Consider the following 16,674-nt stretch of genomic DNA (forward strand, 5'->3'; position numbering starts at 1 on the left):
CAAAGTGAAATAAGTCAGAGGGAGAAGGTCAAATACCATATGATTTCCTTCATTAAGCAGTAGATAATAACAACAATAAACAAACACATAGAGACAGAGATTGGATTGGTGCTTACCAGAGGGGAAGAGGGGAGGGAGGAGGGCGAAAGGGATGATTCGGCACATGTGTGTGGTGATGGGTTGTAATTAGTATTTGGGTGGTGAACATGATGTAGTCTATGCAGAAACAGAAGTATAATGATGTACACCTGAAATTTATACAATGTTGTAAACCAATGTTACTGCAATAAACAAAAAATTAAAAAAAAAAAAAGTTTTGCTCAACCATGTTAGAGGAAAGATTGAAGTATCTTTCTATTCTTTCCACAGAAAATGGTACCATGAAATAATTATTATATGAAGAAATGACCAAGGAATATGTTGCCAAAAATACAGAGGAAAAAGTATTATTAATGTGTGTCAAGCAGTTAATTAATAAAATTATGCGATTTTTCTTGAAAAAAAATAAACATTTTGATATACAAAAAATAAAAAAATAAACATGTTGCTATACAAAAAAAAAAAAAGCAGTTAATCTGTCTATAAAAAAAAAATAGAGGGACTTCAGATTCTGACCATACAGAATAGCTGCTATCAGACTTACTCTCCAACCACAAATAACTTTAAAATCGGGACAAAACATATATAAAACAACTGTTTGTAAGCATGGACTATAATCAACATAAGGCTACAATCAGAAAAGAGAAACATGAGGTGATCCAACATTCCCCCAAGAATTTCCCCTGGAAACATTTTCTGGGAGTTGGGTATTGAACTGAAGTCAAAACAGGGACCAGCGATCTCACTGGGTAGAGGGAACAGAGATCAGAGTTCTGGGCAAAGGACTGGAGGGACAGGGTGCTGTACAGGAGGTAGCCACAGAAAGAGAACCCGAAAAGTCCCCTTAGAAATTCTCATCAATTCCTGATCATCTCCAGGGCTGCACAAGCATAAGACAAAACCACAGGATACTTGGTAGCAAGCAGAGCTGGGAAGCTGAGATCCCAAGGGTCAGTGCAGGAAAGTTGCTGGAGTTTGAGCCCAGCCAAAGCTGAGACACCTGATGAAGATCCTAAACATTCAGTTGAAACCTCACAAAGGCCACACCTTAGAAGAAGGACCATGCCCTAGAAATATAAACAAAACTGAAACAGACCAAACTTAACAAAAAACTAAACCAGGCCTTGACAGAATAAAAGTGAAGAGCTGGTAATTTAACTGCCTGTCAGAACAAAATTCAGCCATCTTTCAAAGAAAGGTAAATCACAGCCTCTCTAATATTTCATGCACAATGTTCAACACACATTTAAAAATTAGGAGACATGCAAAGAAGCAAGAAATTAGCCACTAATCAAGAGATATAACAGTCAATGGAAGCAGAACCAGACGTGATCCAAAGAGTAGATTAGAACACAAGGATTTCAAAATAACTATGAAGAATGTGTTAAAGAAAAAAGATGAAAAAACAGACAAATGAATAAAAAGATAGTGTATTGTAAGAGGGAATTAAGACCCATCCCCAAAAGGATAAAACAAAGAATATGAAACCTACCCATATCATTATCAAATTGCTGAAAACCAAAATAAAGAGAAAATCTTGTAAACAACCAGAGAAAAATAAGACATATTACCTCTAAAGCATGGTTTCTCAACCTTGGTGCTACTGACACTTTAATTGAAATAATTTTCTGTTGTGAGGGACTGTTCTGTGCATTGCAGGAATGTCAGTAGCATCCTGCAACCACCACCACCCCGTGAAAACATATCCAGACACTACCAAATGTCCCCCAGGCGAGAGGGGGTAAAAGAGAAGGCAAACTCACTCCCAGTTAAGAACCATTGCTCTAAGGAAGCAACAGGAAGAAGTGCCACTGACTTCTCAACAAGAAGTATAGAAGCAAGAAGATAACAGAATGATATCTTTAAAGTACAGAAAGAAAACAAAACTGCCAAGAATTCTATTCCCATTGAAAATATTCTTCCAAAATGAAAGCACAATACATTCTCAGACAAACAAAAGCTAAGGGAACTCCTCACCAGCAGACAAGTAATACTACAAGAAAAGTTCTTCAGATGAAGGAAAATGATCCTAGATGGAAGCAAAAAAATGACAACAAGAATAAACAGCTCCAGAAAAGGTAAATATGTGGGTAAATACAAGATTATTGACTGTTTTAAAACAATACTAACAATGTCCTGTGGGATTCATAACATATATGGAAGTAAAATACATCAAAACATAGCAAAAAAGGAGATTAAATAATGCAAAAATACTGTAAAGTTCTTGCATTGCTCATAACATGATAAAAGTATTAATTTATGGTACACTATAATATGTTAAGGGTGTATTTTGTAATTTCTTTGGTAATGACTTAAAAGAGTGACACTAACAAATATAATGAAAAAACTAACAAAAGAGATAAAAATACTCTTAATACCAAAAAAAGGGCAGGAAGGGAGGAGTGTTTTGTTTTAAAAAGAACAAATGGATAAAGAGAAAACAAACAGCAACAAGGTAAACTGTAATCACACTAAATGTAATGGATGTATACTCCAATTAAAAAACAAAGATTGTCAGACTGGATTAATAAATAAGATGCAACTATATACTGTTCAAAAGAAAACACTTTAAATATTAACACCTAGGAAGGTTGAAAATAAAAGAATAAGAAAAGATGTGCCATGTGCCGGCCCCATGGCTTGGTGGTTAAGTGCGCGCGCTCCGCTACTGGCGGCCCGGGGTCGGATCCCGGGCGCGCACCGACGCACCGCTTCTCCGGCCATGCTGAGGCCACGTCCCACATACTGCAACTAGAAGGATGTGCAACTATGACATACAACTATCTACTGGGGCTTTGGCAGAAAAAAAAAGGAGGAGGATTAGCAATAGATGTTAGCTCAGAGCTGGTCTTCCTCAGCAAAAAGAGGAGGATTAGCATGGATGTTAGCTCAGGGCTGATCTTCCTCACAAAAAAAAAAAAAAAAAAAAAAAAAAAGATGTGCCATGCAAACACTAAGCAAAAAAAAGCTGATATGGCAACATTAATAACAGACAAAATAGACTTTAAGGCAAAAAGTATTATGAGAGATAAAGAGGAACATCTCATTTTGACAAAATAGTCAACTTAATTAGAAGCCATAAAAAACATAAATTATATTCACTTAATATCATAGTTTCAAAACGTGTAAAAAAGCAAAAATTGACAGAACTAAAATAAGATAGTCAATTCACAATACTTGGTTTAACTAATAGCGCATATAAATCTAAACACACCTAACAAAACAGAAAAATCAGTCAAAATACAGAAGATCTGAACGAACTCAATTAATCAAATGGATGTAATTAACAAATAAAAACCATTACATCTGACAAATGCAGAATACACATTCTTTTCAAGTATACACGGCACATTTAGCAGCACAGACCATGTTCTAGGCCATAAAGTAAGTCAAATTTCCAAGGAATGAAATATTTCAATATATCTTCTTTGACCACTACGAATTCACATGAAACTCAATCACAGAAAAACAACTAGAAAATCTCCAAATGTTAAGAAATTAAGCACCATACTTCTAAATAACTCCATAGGTCAAATAACAATGGAAAATAGAAAATATTCTGAGCTGAATGATAGCATAGGGGTTTGGTAATAAAACAGTCCCTAGAGAGCAATTTATAGTTTAATAAAAAAATTGAAAATCAACCTTCTAAGCTTCCAACTTAAAAGGTTAGGAAATGAACAGCATATTACACCCAAGAAGGAAGAAAATAATAACAGATATTAGTAAAATAGAAAATAAGCATACAAGAGAAAATGAGCAAAGCCAAAAGTTGGTTCTTTGAAAAAATTAGTAAACCCCTACCAAGATTAAACAAGTAAAAAATGAGTGAAAATACAAATTACAAAAACAAAGAATTAAAAAGAGACATCATTACAAATCCTACAGAAATTAAAAGATAGTAAGAGGATATTATGAACACTTTACACCAATAAAATTGAATTTTAGACGAAATGGACAAATTTCCCTTGAAAACATCCACTCATCAAAACTAACAAAGGAACAAACAGAAAATCTGAATAGTAGTAGTATCTGTTAAAGAAACTGAACTGTAAACAAAAACCTTCCTACAAAGAAAACTCCAGGCCCAGATGGTTTTGCTGGTGAACTCTGCCAAATATTTAAGGAAGAAATAGTATCAATGCTACACAAACTCACCCAGAAAACAGGAAGAGAAGAATGGTTCCTAATTCATATTAAAGCCAGCATAACCTCAATAACAAAATCCAACAAGTATATTATAGGAAAAAAAAATTATAGTCTAATAATCTCTCATAAATACAGATATAAAAATCCTAAATGAAATATTAACAAATAAATCCTAGAGATAAATAATATAATGAATGCACCAGGACCAAGTGAGATTTATTCCAGGAATGCAAGGTTGGTTTGTTATTTGAAAAAATCAATGTAATTCACCACATTAGCAAAATAAAGGAGAAAAACTATATAATCATCTCAATAAAAGCAGAAAAAGCATTTAATAAAATTCAACACCCATTCATAATAAAAAGAGTCAGAAAACCAGGAATAGAAGTAAAATTTCTCAATCTGAAAGACATCTTCAACAAAACTATAGCTAACATTATAGTCACTAATGAAACTTTGAACATTTCCCCCTAGGAGTAAAAACAAGACAAGAATGTCTACTACCATCACTTCTCTTTAAATTGTACTGGAGGTCCTAGGTTTTGTGGTAAGGCAAAAAAAGTACAAAGGTAGGAAAGAAAGAAAGAAACCTTTTTATTTGCAGGTGACATGATTACGTTCATAGAAAATCCAAAAATCTATAAGCAACTAAAATTACTAAGTGAATTTCTGCAAGATCACTGGATATAATGTCAATAAACAAAAACCAATGTCATGCCTATATATCAGCAAACAGAAGATGAAATTTTAAAATAAATACCACTTGAAATCATTGAAAATATTAAATACTTGGGCATAAATTTAACAAAAATGTGCAAAACTTATGTCTTGAAAACTACAAAACATTGCTGAGAGACATTTTTTAAATGCCTAAATACATATAGAGATATTCTATGTGCTTGGACTAAAAGATTCAACAACGTTAAAATGCCGATTTTTCCCACATTGATTTACAGATTTAATCAATCCCAATCGAAATACAAGCCACTTTTGGGGGATGGAGATGATACATTTATTCTAAAATTTATATGGAAATCAAAGGCCCTAGAATGCCAGCAGTCTTAAAGGCAACCAAAGTTAAAGGACTAGCACTACTCATTCTAAGGATTTACAATATATCTACAGCATTAAAGCCGTCATATTAGCTTCAAGACAGACAGAGAATAACACAACATAACATGTCTAGTACTAGACCCACACATGTAGTCACTTGATTTACCACAAATGAGCCTTTGTAATTTAGTGAGTCTTTTTAATAAATGGTGCTAAAGCAACTGAATATCTGTCAAGAAAAAAATGAATCATGACCCTTATCTCTCATACAGAAAAAATAACTTCAATAGGTTCAGAGACATAAATGTAAAAGCTAAAACTATAACCATTCTAGAAGGAAACATATGAAAAAATCTTTATGACCTGAGGTAGGCAAAGATTTCTCAGGCAACATACAAAAAGCACTAATCATAAAAAAAAGAAAAGGAAAAAAAACAGAGAGATAAATTGGACTTCATTAAAATTAAAACATCTGTTCATCAAAAGACATCCTTAAGAAAATGAAAAGGCAAGCCACAGACAGAGAAAAAATACAATGCATATGCCTGACCAAAATACATAAAGAACTACAAATCAATAAGAAAAAGACAAATAATACAATTTTTTTTAATTGGGCAAACAACTAGAACAGACACTTCACCAAAGATAGAAGAAGAATCAATAAGCACATGAAAAGGTACATTAGTCATCAGGAAATGCAAATTAAAACCACAGTGAATTACTATTTCACACTCAATAGAATACTTAAAACTAAAAGGACTAAAAGCACCAAATATTAACCAGGACGTGGAGCAACTGAAACTCGCATACTGCTAGTGGGTGTGGTACAACCAAACTGGAAAACTGCTCATCAATTTCTTATAAAGCTTAATATACATCTACCCTACAACCCAGCAATTCCATTTCTAGATATTTACCCAAAAGAAATGAAAATGGATGCCTACACAAAGATTGCACAAAAATGTTCAGAGCAGCTTTTCTCATACTAGCTATCAACTGGAAATGATCCAAATTCATCAACAGATGAATGGATAAGCAAATTGTGTATAATCACACAACGGATACCGCTCTGCAACAAAAAAGAATGAATACTGATAGAAGCAACAACAGGAACAAATAACAAAGACAGTAGGTGAAGTGAAAGAAAAGAATAAATATATACTGTACGATTCCATTTATATGAAGTTTAAGAACAGTCTGCGATGACAGAAACCTAAACGGTGATTGGAAGGCATGAAAGTACAAATGGTATTTAAAATTATGAGACTGTTTATGGCAATTCATATAACTTAAAAGTGAGCTGGGTAGGGGCCAGCCCCGGTGGCCTAATGGTTAAGTTTGGCACGCTCCGCTTCCTCGGCCCAGGTTCAGTTCCCCGGTTCTGACCTACAGCACTCATCTATCAGCAGCCATGCTGTGGCAGCAGCTCACATACAAAATAGAGGAAAATTGGCACCAGATGTTAGCTCAGGGCGAATCTTCCTCAGCAAAGAGAGGAAGATTGGCAACAGATGTTAGCTCAGGGCAAATCTTCCTCAGCAAAAAATAAATAAATAAACAACCTGTGTAAAAACGTTAATTCCAAATTTGATACTTAGAGTTAATCTGAATTGGTAATTTTCCCCTTTAATTTCCATCACTCCTATGTATTATATTAAAAGTGTGTTGGTATTACAATGCCTAACAGCATTCATTACAGGCACTCAGATATTTTTTGGGTGAATTATGAACTTTTAGAGCTGGGAAAGACCCTCAGAGATAAACCAATATGCTCATTATGACAGATGGCTAAATAGAGTTCCAAAGTTTACTGATTTGCTCAAGGTCACCCAGTTAGTTAGGAAGTGCACTAGATTAGATCCCAGATACCCAGACACTTGGTCTAATAAATTTCCCTCCCCATGTTTTCTTGTTCTGAATAAGTAACTGTGACTCAATAAAGTAGAGGAAAATCTTGCCCATTTGTTAACTATACAATAACCTTACCTCTTCAGAATGCAGCTAAGAATTAAGAGTCAAAATAGGTCTTTGGGTAGACGTGAGCAGTCATAAAATCCATGTAATCAAGTTCACGGATTTCAGTAACTAGCCAAGTCCCTGCAAATGCTTGTTCTCATCTGACACATGTAAATAGCATTCTAGGACCATTAGGTTAAACAGGCAGAGGCCCACCCAAGCACAAATTCTTATTAGCACCTTAGACCATCAACAGAGAATAGGGCAACACAATACAGTCATGTGTCACTTAAGAACAAGGATATGTTCTGAGAAACGTGTCATCAGGCGATTTTGTCATTGTGCGAACATCACAGACTGTACTTACACAAATTTAAACAGTAAAGCCTACTACACACCTAGGCCACGTGGTACTAATCTTACGGGACCACCTCATATATGCGGTTCATCCTTGACCAAAACATCCTTATGGGGCACCTGACTGTATAAATATAGGTAAAATATAAATGATAATAATAATTATAGGAATCTTTTTTAGGTTTTTTTGTTCCAGATACTATGCTGGTTATCTTTTAGTATAACTCTTCATTTCTAATCCTTACAACAATCCCTTAAAGTATGAACAATATTATTCCCATTTTTCACATGTGAAACAGAGGCCAAAGAGGTTTAATATCTTGATCACAATCACATCAGAACTAGCAGGGCCAGGACTGGAACCTAGTTCTGCCTGAATCCAAAGCCAGTATGCTTTCAACTACACCACAGGAAAAAGTGAAATTATATTCTACATACTCCTATGAGATGCTAAGGGAATTACGTGTTACAATTATCATCTAAAATGTTTAAATTCTTGACCTTGGAATAAGTACTTGGGGAAAAATTCATAACTTGATGGTGGATAAACCAAAGCAGTAAATGACGTCTTACACTCTCAATTCATGAAAATAATGATATAGCTGTAAATCGGCTGCTATGCAAAAATATAGAAACAATATTTTCTTACGTCAAGAATGACGTTCACCTTACACAAAAATATTCTAAGTATATTTTGTTCAACCTAATTCCTTAAACAGTTTTATTTATTTATTTTTTGTGTGTGTGAGGAAGATCAGCCCTGAGCTAACATCCATGCTAATCCTCCTCTTTTTGCTGAGGAAGACCAGCTCTGAGCTAACATCTATTGCCAATCCTCCTCCTTTTTTTCTTTTTTTCCCCAAAGCCCCAGTAGATAGTTGTATGTCATAGTTGCACATCCCTCTAGTTGCTGTATGTGGGACGCGGCCTCAGCATGGCCGGAGAAGCGGTGCGTCAGGGCGCACCCGGGATCCGAACCCAGGCCGCCAGTAGCAGAGCGTGCGCACTTAACCGCTAAGCCACGGGGCCAGCCCTCAACATAATTTCTTAAGAACATCATTTTAAATAAAATTGAGTCAAGAAGAAAAACACTTGTTCTTTGAAAATAAAAGGCAAAAGTTAGAAGAAAATGTAAGATCTGAATGTCAGCCTTGTGTCTGAAAACCTCAGGAATAATTTCCAATACCATCTTATTATTCAGCTTTTAAGAATATTAAATTTTTAAAAATCATATGTCATAAAACGGCAATGACAGATGAGAAAAATGAAAAAAAAATGAAATTGACAACACATCTTACATTTTTGTCGTAAAATTAAACTTCCTCCCTCATCAATCTTAAACCAGATTTCACAAAAGTAATGAAACTGATTAGCTTGAATTTTATCCCCACTAATTTTGCAAATGAAGTACCACAGCACTTTAGATAGGACCAATCCAAGAAATGTTCACCGTAAGGGAATTCCAAGAAGAACGGCAATTCCAAGAAGGCAAAAAGGGGGAGAAACAAATGATAAAAATCTATCCCAAATCTACAAAGAATGCTTCCCACTCCACTACACCCACTATAACGAATAATTAAAGAGCCTATTCCTCTTGGGGGGTGGTGGGGGAGCTCAATCATTCCAAGGCCTCTCTCTCTTTTTTTTTGTGAGAAAGATCAGCCCTGTGCTAACATCTGCCAATCCTCCTCTTTTTTTGCTGAGGAAGACTGGCCCTGGACTAACATCCATGCCCACCTTCCTCCACTTTATATGGGACGCCGCCACAGCATGGCTTGACAAGTGGCGCGTTGCTGTACGCCTGGAATCCGAACCGGGGAACCCCAGGCCGCCGCAGCAGAGCGTGCACACTTAACCACTTGCGCCACCAGGCCGGCCCCCAACGCCTCTCTTTAAGTTACAAAAAGTTCTCTGCACCCAAAGATACTGATCACTTCTCTTCAACAAACAGATGCTATTCTTTGTAACGCTCCCTTTTTCCTAGCAGAGAAGTTGTTATAGTTTCAGTACCAGCTGAAGTAAACAAGCAAGCCCTGAGATACAATTTTACCGTCTCAGAGAAAATCCAACAGCCAATAAATTCCTTTCTAAAAACATGGCCCCAGGGGCCGGCCCAGTGGAGTAAGCGGTTAAGTGCGTGCACTCCAATGCGGAGGCCCGGGGTTTGCTGGTTCGGATCCCAGGTGCGCACCAACGCACCGCTTGTCAAGCCATGCTGTGGCGGCGTCCCATATAAAGTAGAGGAAGATGGGCATGGATGTTAGCCCAGGGCCAGTCTTCCTCAGCAAACAAAGAGAAGGATTGGCAGATGTTAGCTCAGGGCCTATCTTCCTCGCAAAAGAAAAATAAAAAAAATAAAAATAAAAACATGGCTCCATCCTTTCTCATAGACTTCAAAATCTAACTGGTGAAGGACATGAAACCAAGAAAAGAAATATCTTTAATTATGAGAATCAGAGAATCTCAGAGTTTCTTAATCTAGGAAAGTATACTACGTTTTTATGACCCTGCTTAGGGAAATAACTACCCAGCTAATTTCTATTATTTCATATTAGGTGGGTTCAGAGTACTAAACTTGGTCATTTTTAGGATATAAACCAATGAATAAATGTGCAATTCTATTGGCAGAAAATGCTTTACATTTTTAGAAGCAATATAAGAATATACCTCTAAGAATGTCCCAACAAGCCTAGAAGTCACACACTCAAATACGTGGGCACCTAACGCTTAACTAAACATAGTATGTTCCTAATAAAAATTCCTGCTTGACTTGCATGATTAAAAACAATTCAAGATATCGTTTGGTAAAACATACCCTTTCATATCCCTTTGGGGGAACAAACTCACTTTCACCATCATGCATTTGACTGTTAAGAAGGAAAGCTATATTTCTGAGCTTTATAAAGTACCAATTACGTATTTCACATGGCACATCATTTTACACGTGTGGAATATATCAGATTAAGAATTAATGGATTAATATATAACAGACAGAAACAATTATAGATACGTGTGTATACATGGGTTAGCACACACGGATGTATACATGCATATGTTACCCAGCTCTGTCCACTGAGAGGGCCTAGAAGCAACAACACCCCAGTAACAATGAGCATACCCAGCTCCAGATTCTGATTTCTTTTTTTTTTTTTTTTTTTTTGGTGAGGAAGATCAGCCCTGAGCTAACATTCATGCCAATCCTCCTCTTTTTGCTAAGACCAGCCCTGAGCTAACATCTATTGCCAATCCTCCTCCTTTTTTTTCCCCAAAGCCCCAGTAAATAGTTATATGCCATAGTTGCACATCCTTCTAGTTGCTGTACGTGGGACGCGGCCTCAGCATGGCCGGAGAAGCAGTGTGTCGGTGCACGCCCAGGATCCGAACCTGGGCTGCCAGTAGCGGAGCGCAGGCACTTAACCGCTAAGCCACCGGGCCGGCCCCAGAGATTCTGATTTCTAAATACCATTCTCCAACAAAAGGAACTAGGGCTCCTTGGAAAAATGGTTGATTCTAGGGCTGGGACAGGAAAACTAAAAGATGAAGCTGGAGTACCTCTATAGGACCTAAAAGTAAGAAAGTGCTCAAGTCTACATTTTAACTCTTGTTTTTCATAACAGGAGAATATCTGTTCAGCAAAGGAAAAAAATCCTATTATCACTAGACTGTCCATGTGTGATTAATGACTGTTGCCACTTCCCTTTTTTACCCCAAAATATGCAACCTTGCAATTCACCAATCTCCAAAAGTGCACAAAGTAAAGAGGGGACACATATAAAAGACAAAAATAGTTAGGGGTTAGTCACAAAAATAAATCATACCGTGCAAAATTCAAGCTTTTTACCAGTTCATCTAATACACGGTTATTTTTCAGGTCCGGCTCTGTGACTGTCTAGAAAAGAAAAACAACAGATGGAAAAAGGTCAGAAACAGTAATTAACTTGTCATAATCTTATTTTGAAAATGTGTGACCCATCCTCCTGAGACTCCTCATCCCACTAAGTCTTCCAGGAAAGCCTCCAAATAAAGTTCATTTATCTCATACTAATATGGAATTTTAAAACAACAGTGAATCAGTATCTGCTGACTGGAAGTCTCATAAAAACTTTCCAAAGCACCTGGTAAAATCATATATACTCTGTACCGACTAAGATAAAACCTAATATGAGCAAGAATCCTTCTTGAAAATGCCAGCACTAGGCTTTCTCAAAAATTTCTCCTGAAAAGCAGGCAAGAGATTGTTACGGAACCAAGTGGGCTCGCCTCCTGGTGAGTTAAATAAGACTCTACGCCAGTGGAAGTTGTCTCACAAAGTTAAGTGTATTAGCAGCAAATAGGAGGCCATGAGGAATCATTTCCAAAGGCATGGTGTCCCCCAAGAAAGGGAAGCAGGAACTTTTATTTTGGTTGGGGAATGAATACTCAAAAGGGAGAGGCAGGTATTTGCTTGGCACAGGCTCAGTTGGAGAATGTGCTTCCAAATAATGAGGCCTAAGCTCCTCCTAGAGAGATCTTCGCATTAAAAATAAGGCAAAGGTCATGGGCCATAGCTCTTGTGATGAGGCTTGGTCAGTTTCAGGATGGCTGGTGGTTACATCTCTTTAACATACAAAAGGAAAAGAAACAACTTGGAAAAACAGTTCATTGCTTCCAAACCCACCTTTGGAGCCCAGTTGGTGACAAGATGTTTGTTCTTTTATGTGATAATATTAGGAGAGACATAAGGTGTTCAAAGAGTTTAAAAACAAGACTGGTGTTCAGGAATACAAGAGGAAAATGATAAATCTAGTACTTACTCAGCAGGAAGGGTACACAGTTTATCACCATGATGATACCATCCTGACAAAGGCAGTGTACCATGAGTCATAAAGAGCTTAGACTCGAGAAACAAACTGGATCATTTCTTACGAAGCATTCTTACATAATAGTTCAGAGAAGTTCAATGACATCCAGACACCACCTACCTACCAGAGGTGCCAAACTAGAACCTAAACCCTTTAGTCCCAGTGTCCTTTCTATTAGACCTTACTGTCTCTTTTTCTTCTTTCTTTATTCCTACTTATGTTTTCTTTGCCTTTTTACCTTCTTTTTCACCTATTTCAACTACTTGAAATGCTTCAGAAACCATAACAGCAAATTTCCCAATGTTTTCCCATAAGGCCTTGTCACTGACTAGGCACCTCAAGAAACTCAAAGGTGGGTTTGGAAGCAAGTCACTGTTTTTCCACCTTGTTTCTTTTCCTTTTCTATGTTAACCAGATGGAACCACCAACCATCCTGAAACTGACCAAGCAAGAAACTCAAGGGAGATGGAACCACCAGCCATCCTGAAACTGACCAAGCCTCACCACAAGAGCTATGGCCCATGACCTCTGCCTTATTTTTAATGCAAAGATCTCTCCAGGAGGAGCTTAGGCCTCATTATTTGGAAGCATGTTCTCCAACTGAGTCTGTGCAAACAAATACCTGCCTCTCCCTTTTGAGTATTCACTCCCTAACCAAAATAAAAAGTTCCTGCTTCCCTTTGTGGGGGTCACCACGCCTTTGGAAATGATTCTTCATGGCCTCCTATTTGCTGCTAATACACTTAACTTTGTGAGACAACTTCCACTGGTGTAGAGTCTTATTTAACTCACCAGCAGGCAAGCCCACTTGCTTCAGTAACAGCCTGGTTTGGGAAGGGGGAAAGGGACCAGTTAGGCTGGGTTCAGCCCAACGGCCATGAATCTTTGCCTTCTGCACAAATACTTACACCAGTCATTTGCAAATGAATAATCCTACTATCCGATTTTCTACCCAACTTGAGAAATTTTAAAAAATTAGGAGCCATAAAAACACAGGTCATAAGATTTAGAATGCTACATCCTGATCTTAAAATTAGTTTTTACTTCCTAATAAAATACATTTAGGTTATCAGAAATCTGAATAAAAAATTGAACAAAGCCCAATTCTCCATATATGTATTTAAGAGGTCCTTTCTGAAAATGTCTTTTACATAGCTTAATTCAATAATTACACATCTTCCCTTGCGCTTTTATGTATACATAAAGCAGAAATATTTACACCAATCAGTAAGTTTAAAAAAAAAAAAAAAGGAAAGAAAAACTCACCACACAACAAGTTGGACACTGTGTTTTACAGGACAGAAATTTTCTTATACAGAGAGAACAGTCTGCAAAAACATAGATGCAATATAATAAATTAGTTAAGCTATATTAATAACACAGGAACCTGACTTCTAACAAAACTGACAATTCCAAAAATATTTACATCATCTAAGGTATAGCATTATGATCTCAAAATTCTAGTACCTCTACTCTACCTATGCAAATTTGCAAATGTGCTTAAATCGGCCTTTTTAGGAGAAGGAAACATATCAAATAATAATAACCATGAGTCTCTAGGATATCACAACACCATAAGCAACATGCATCACTCAGTATCCTCCATCTGTAAAATGTAGGAAACCTACAAGGAAAACCTAGGATGGATATTGTATAAACATGTCATATATCTCCACTGCCTAACACTCTAAAATATAGATTTTGAAGTAAGATATTTATACACGTTAAGAAATAATATAGATGATGTAATCTATGCAGAAATAGAAGTATGATGATGTACACCTGAAATTTTTACAATGTTATAAACCAATGTTACTGCAATAAACAAAAAATTAAAAAAAAAATTAACAGCAGTTCAAAAAATAATAATAATAATAATAATAAAAAAAAGAAATAATATATACCCAAGGTATCAAATTAGGGATTTCTACCTCCTAACTCTGTAAATGACATCCATTATCCCATATTTAACAAGTCCTTTCATGGCAAGCGCTAAGAAAAGAACAATATATAAGGGAAAGTTCTTGACTTCAAGGTGCTAACAAAGTAGTGCGGCAATTATAGTACAATTCAGTGTAATAAGTTGCAAGGATTCAAGTAGGAAATCAGCATTAACTACATTCTTCACATCTCAGGCAGTGTAAAATGATCTCCCAAAGAAAAAAACAGATGTGACCAAGAGAATGGTACCTTACTGGTAGCTAATGTGCCATTAGCCCAAATTCAGCTTAGTGAAGGGACCTCATTAGAAAGGACTCAGTTCAGTTAAGGGGGAGAAGACAGTGTGACTTCAGGTACAGATATCCAGGAAATGAGTAAGTCATGTCAGCCTCAACAAGAGCATCCAGGAGGAAAAATGAAACAACATTATAAAAAGGATAAAACAGGCAACCGGTTAAGCAAAGATGAATAAAGGGAGACTTCTGGTTTCCAATTTGGCATGTAAGGAGCTTGGAAGTTGTTATTCTATCTAACAACAAGTCAAAAGCTGAACAGACTGAAAAATCAACAACTCCTTTTAGATCCATCAGAGAAATGAGGTCACAGGGCAAACTGCTGCCCCAAAAACTGAAGAGACAGACAGGATACAAAGAATCACAATTTACCAGAGCAAGAACTCATGAGTAGAAACTTCCATAGGAACCGGAGAAGGAACCTCTGCTGGAATCACTGCTGGGGTAGGAAAACTGAACTGTAACTGATGAATTGCTGGCAGGGCTCAGTGTGAGTAAGTCTGAGAGTCAAAACTCCAGGGAGACTCAGACACCAGGGGGCCTCACACTTATGTGAGTTTTTGCTCCAAGAGTTCTACCAGGTTCTCAAAGTGCCTATCAGAGAAAAATCTCCTAGACCTACTACAGCAGGAGGGGAAAGTAACCATTTGAAATTCACCAGAGCACTCTGTTCTTAATAAGGCCTGCCCTCAAGAGCAACTATTTCAGGGGCCCGCCACATGGCAAAGCAGTTAAGTGCTCACACTCTGCTGCTGGTGACCTGGGGTTCGGATCCCGAGCACGCACCAATGCACTGCTTATCAGGCCATGCTGGGCCAGTCTTCCTCAGCAAAAAGAGGAGGATTGGCGTGGATGTTAGCTCAGGGCTGATCTTACACACACACACACACACACACACACACCCCCCCGAGAGAAACTTATTTTACCAGAGCCAATTCTAACAGGGTTTTATCAGAGCCCAGCTGACCTGGGGGCAGGGAAATAACCAACTTCAGCTACCTCTAGCCATCCTGTCCCACCTAAGGTGGGGGGACTTTTGGGGGAGGCCACAAAGGGACAGAACAAACGAACAATGACTGAGAAGCACTTATGAAGTTCACAGTCCAGGGCACAGGCTCACCAGAAGACCTAGACATGATGGTAGGACTACAGAATGCTTCCCCTCCCCCACACCTCACCACCACATCACTAAAGGGCTGTTTAGTGCAGTGCCTTTACCCAGTACATCATGTCTCACTGTTTGGAAAAAATTATAAGGAGTACCAAAAGGCAAAAAACACAGTTTGAAGGAACTGCAAGCATCAGAACTAGTCAGTTTTGGCAAGAATGTTGGAATTATCAGACCAGGAATTTCAAACAACTATGATTAAAGACTTTAATGGACAAAGTAGACACATGCAAGGACAGATGGTAATGTAAGCAGAGAGATGGAAATCCTAAGAAACACTCAAAAAGAAATGCTAGAGATCAAAAACCTGTAACAGAAATGAAGAATGCCTTTGATGGGCTCATTAATAGATTGGACACAGCTGACGAAAAATCTCAGTGCTTGAACATATCTCAATAGAAACTTCCAAAACTGACGAGCAAAAAAAGAAAAAACACCAAAAAAAAAAACCAAACAGAATATCCAAGCACTGTGTGGCAGCTATAGAAGGTGTAACATATGCATAGTGGCAATCCCAAAAGGAGAAGAAAGAAGTAGAAGAATATTTGAAGCAATAATAACTGAGAATTTTCCCCAAATTAATGTCAGACACCAAATCACAGATCCAGGAATCCCAGAGAACACCAAGCAGGAAAATGAAAAAAACCCTACAATTGGTATATCATATTCAAACTGCAGAAAATCAAAGACAAAAAAATCTTGAAAGAAGCCAGAGGGAAAAAAACACCTTACAAGGAACCAGCCCCATGGCCTACTGGTTAAGTTCAGCACGCTCTGCTTTGGCGGCCCGGGTTCATGGGTTCCGATCCTGGGTGCT

The 16,674-nt window shown here is 37.4% G+C and overlaps 1 protein-coding gene across 3 annotated transcripts in view; it reads right to left on the reverse strand.

Annotated features, from left to right (window-relative positions):
- The window catches only part of RAD18 (RAD18 E3 ubiquitin protein ligase), a 257,812-nt gene that overhangs the window by 90,175 nt on the left and 150,963 nt on the right, over nt 1–16,674 (reverse strand). For 2 of the 3 annotated variants that reach the window (XM_004442198.3, XM_087431392.1), the window contains 2 exons: nt 13,722–13,783; nt 11,433–11,503 (listed from right to left, as the gene is read on the reverse strand). The exons of the other annotated variant lie outside the window; for it this stretch is intronic. In XM_004442198.3, the coding sequence (XP_004442255.2) occupies nt 11,433–11,503; nt 13,722–13,783 (133 nt within the window). The remainder of the gene's footprint in view (nt 1–11,432; nt 11,504–13,721; nt 13,784–16,674) is intronic. 3 annotated transcript variants of the gene reach the window in all.

The sequence above is a fragment of the Ceratotherium simum genome, chromosome 5, assembly GCF_057802395.1.
Source record: "Ceratotherium simum simum isolate JZ-2026a chromosome 5, ASM5780239v1, whole genome shotgun sequence".
Lineage (NCBI taxonomy): Eukaryota > Metazoa > Chordata > Mammalia > Perissodactyla > Rhinocerotidae > Ceratotherium > Ceratotherium simum.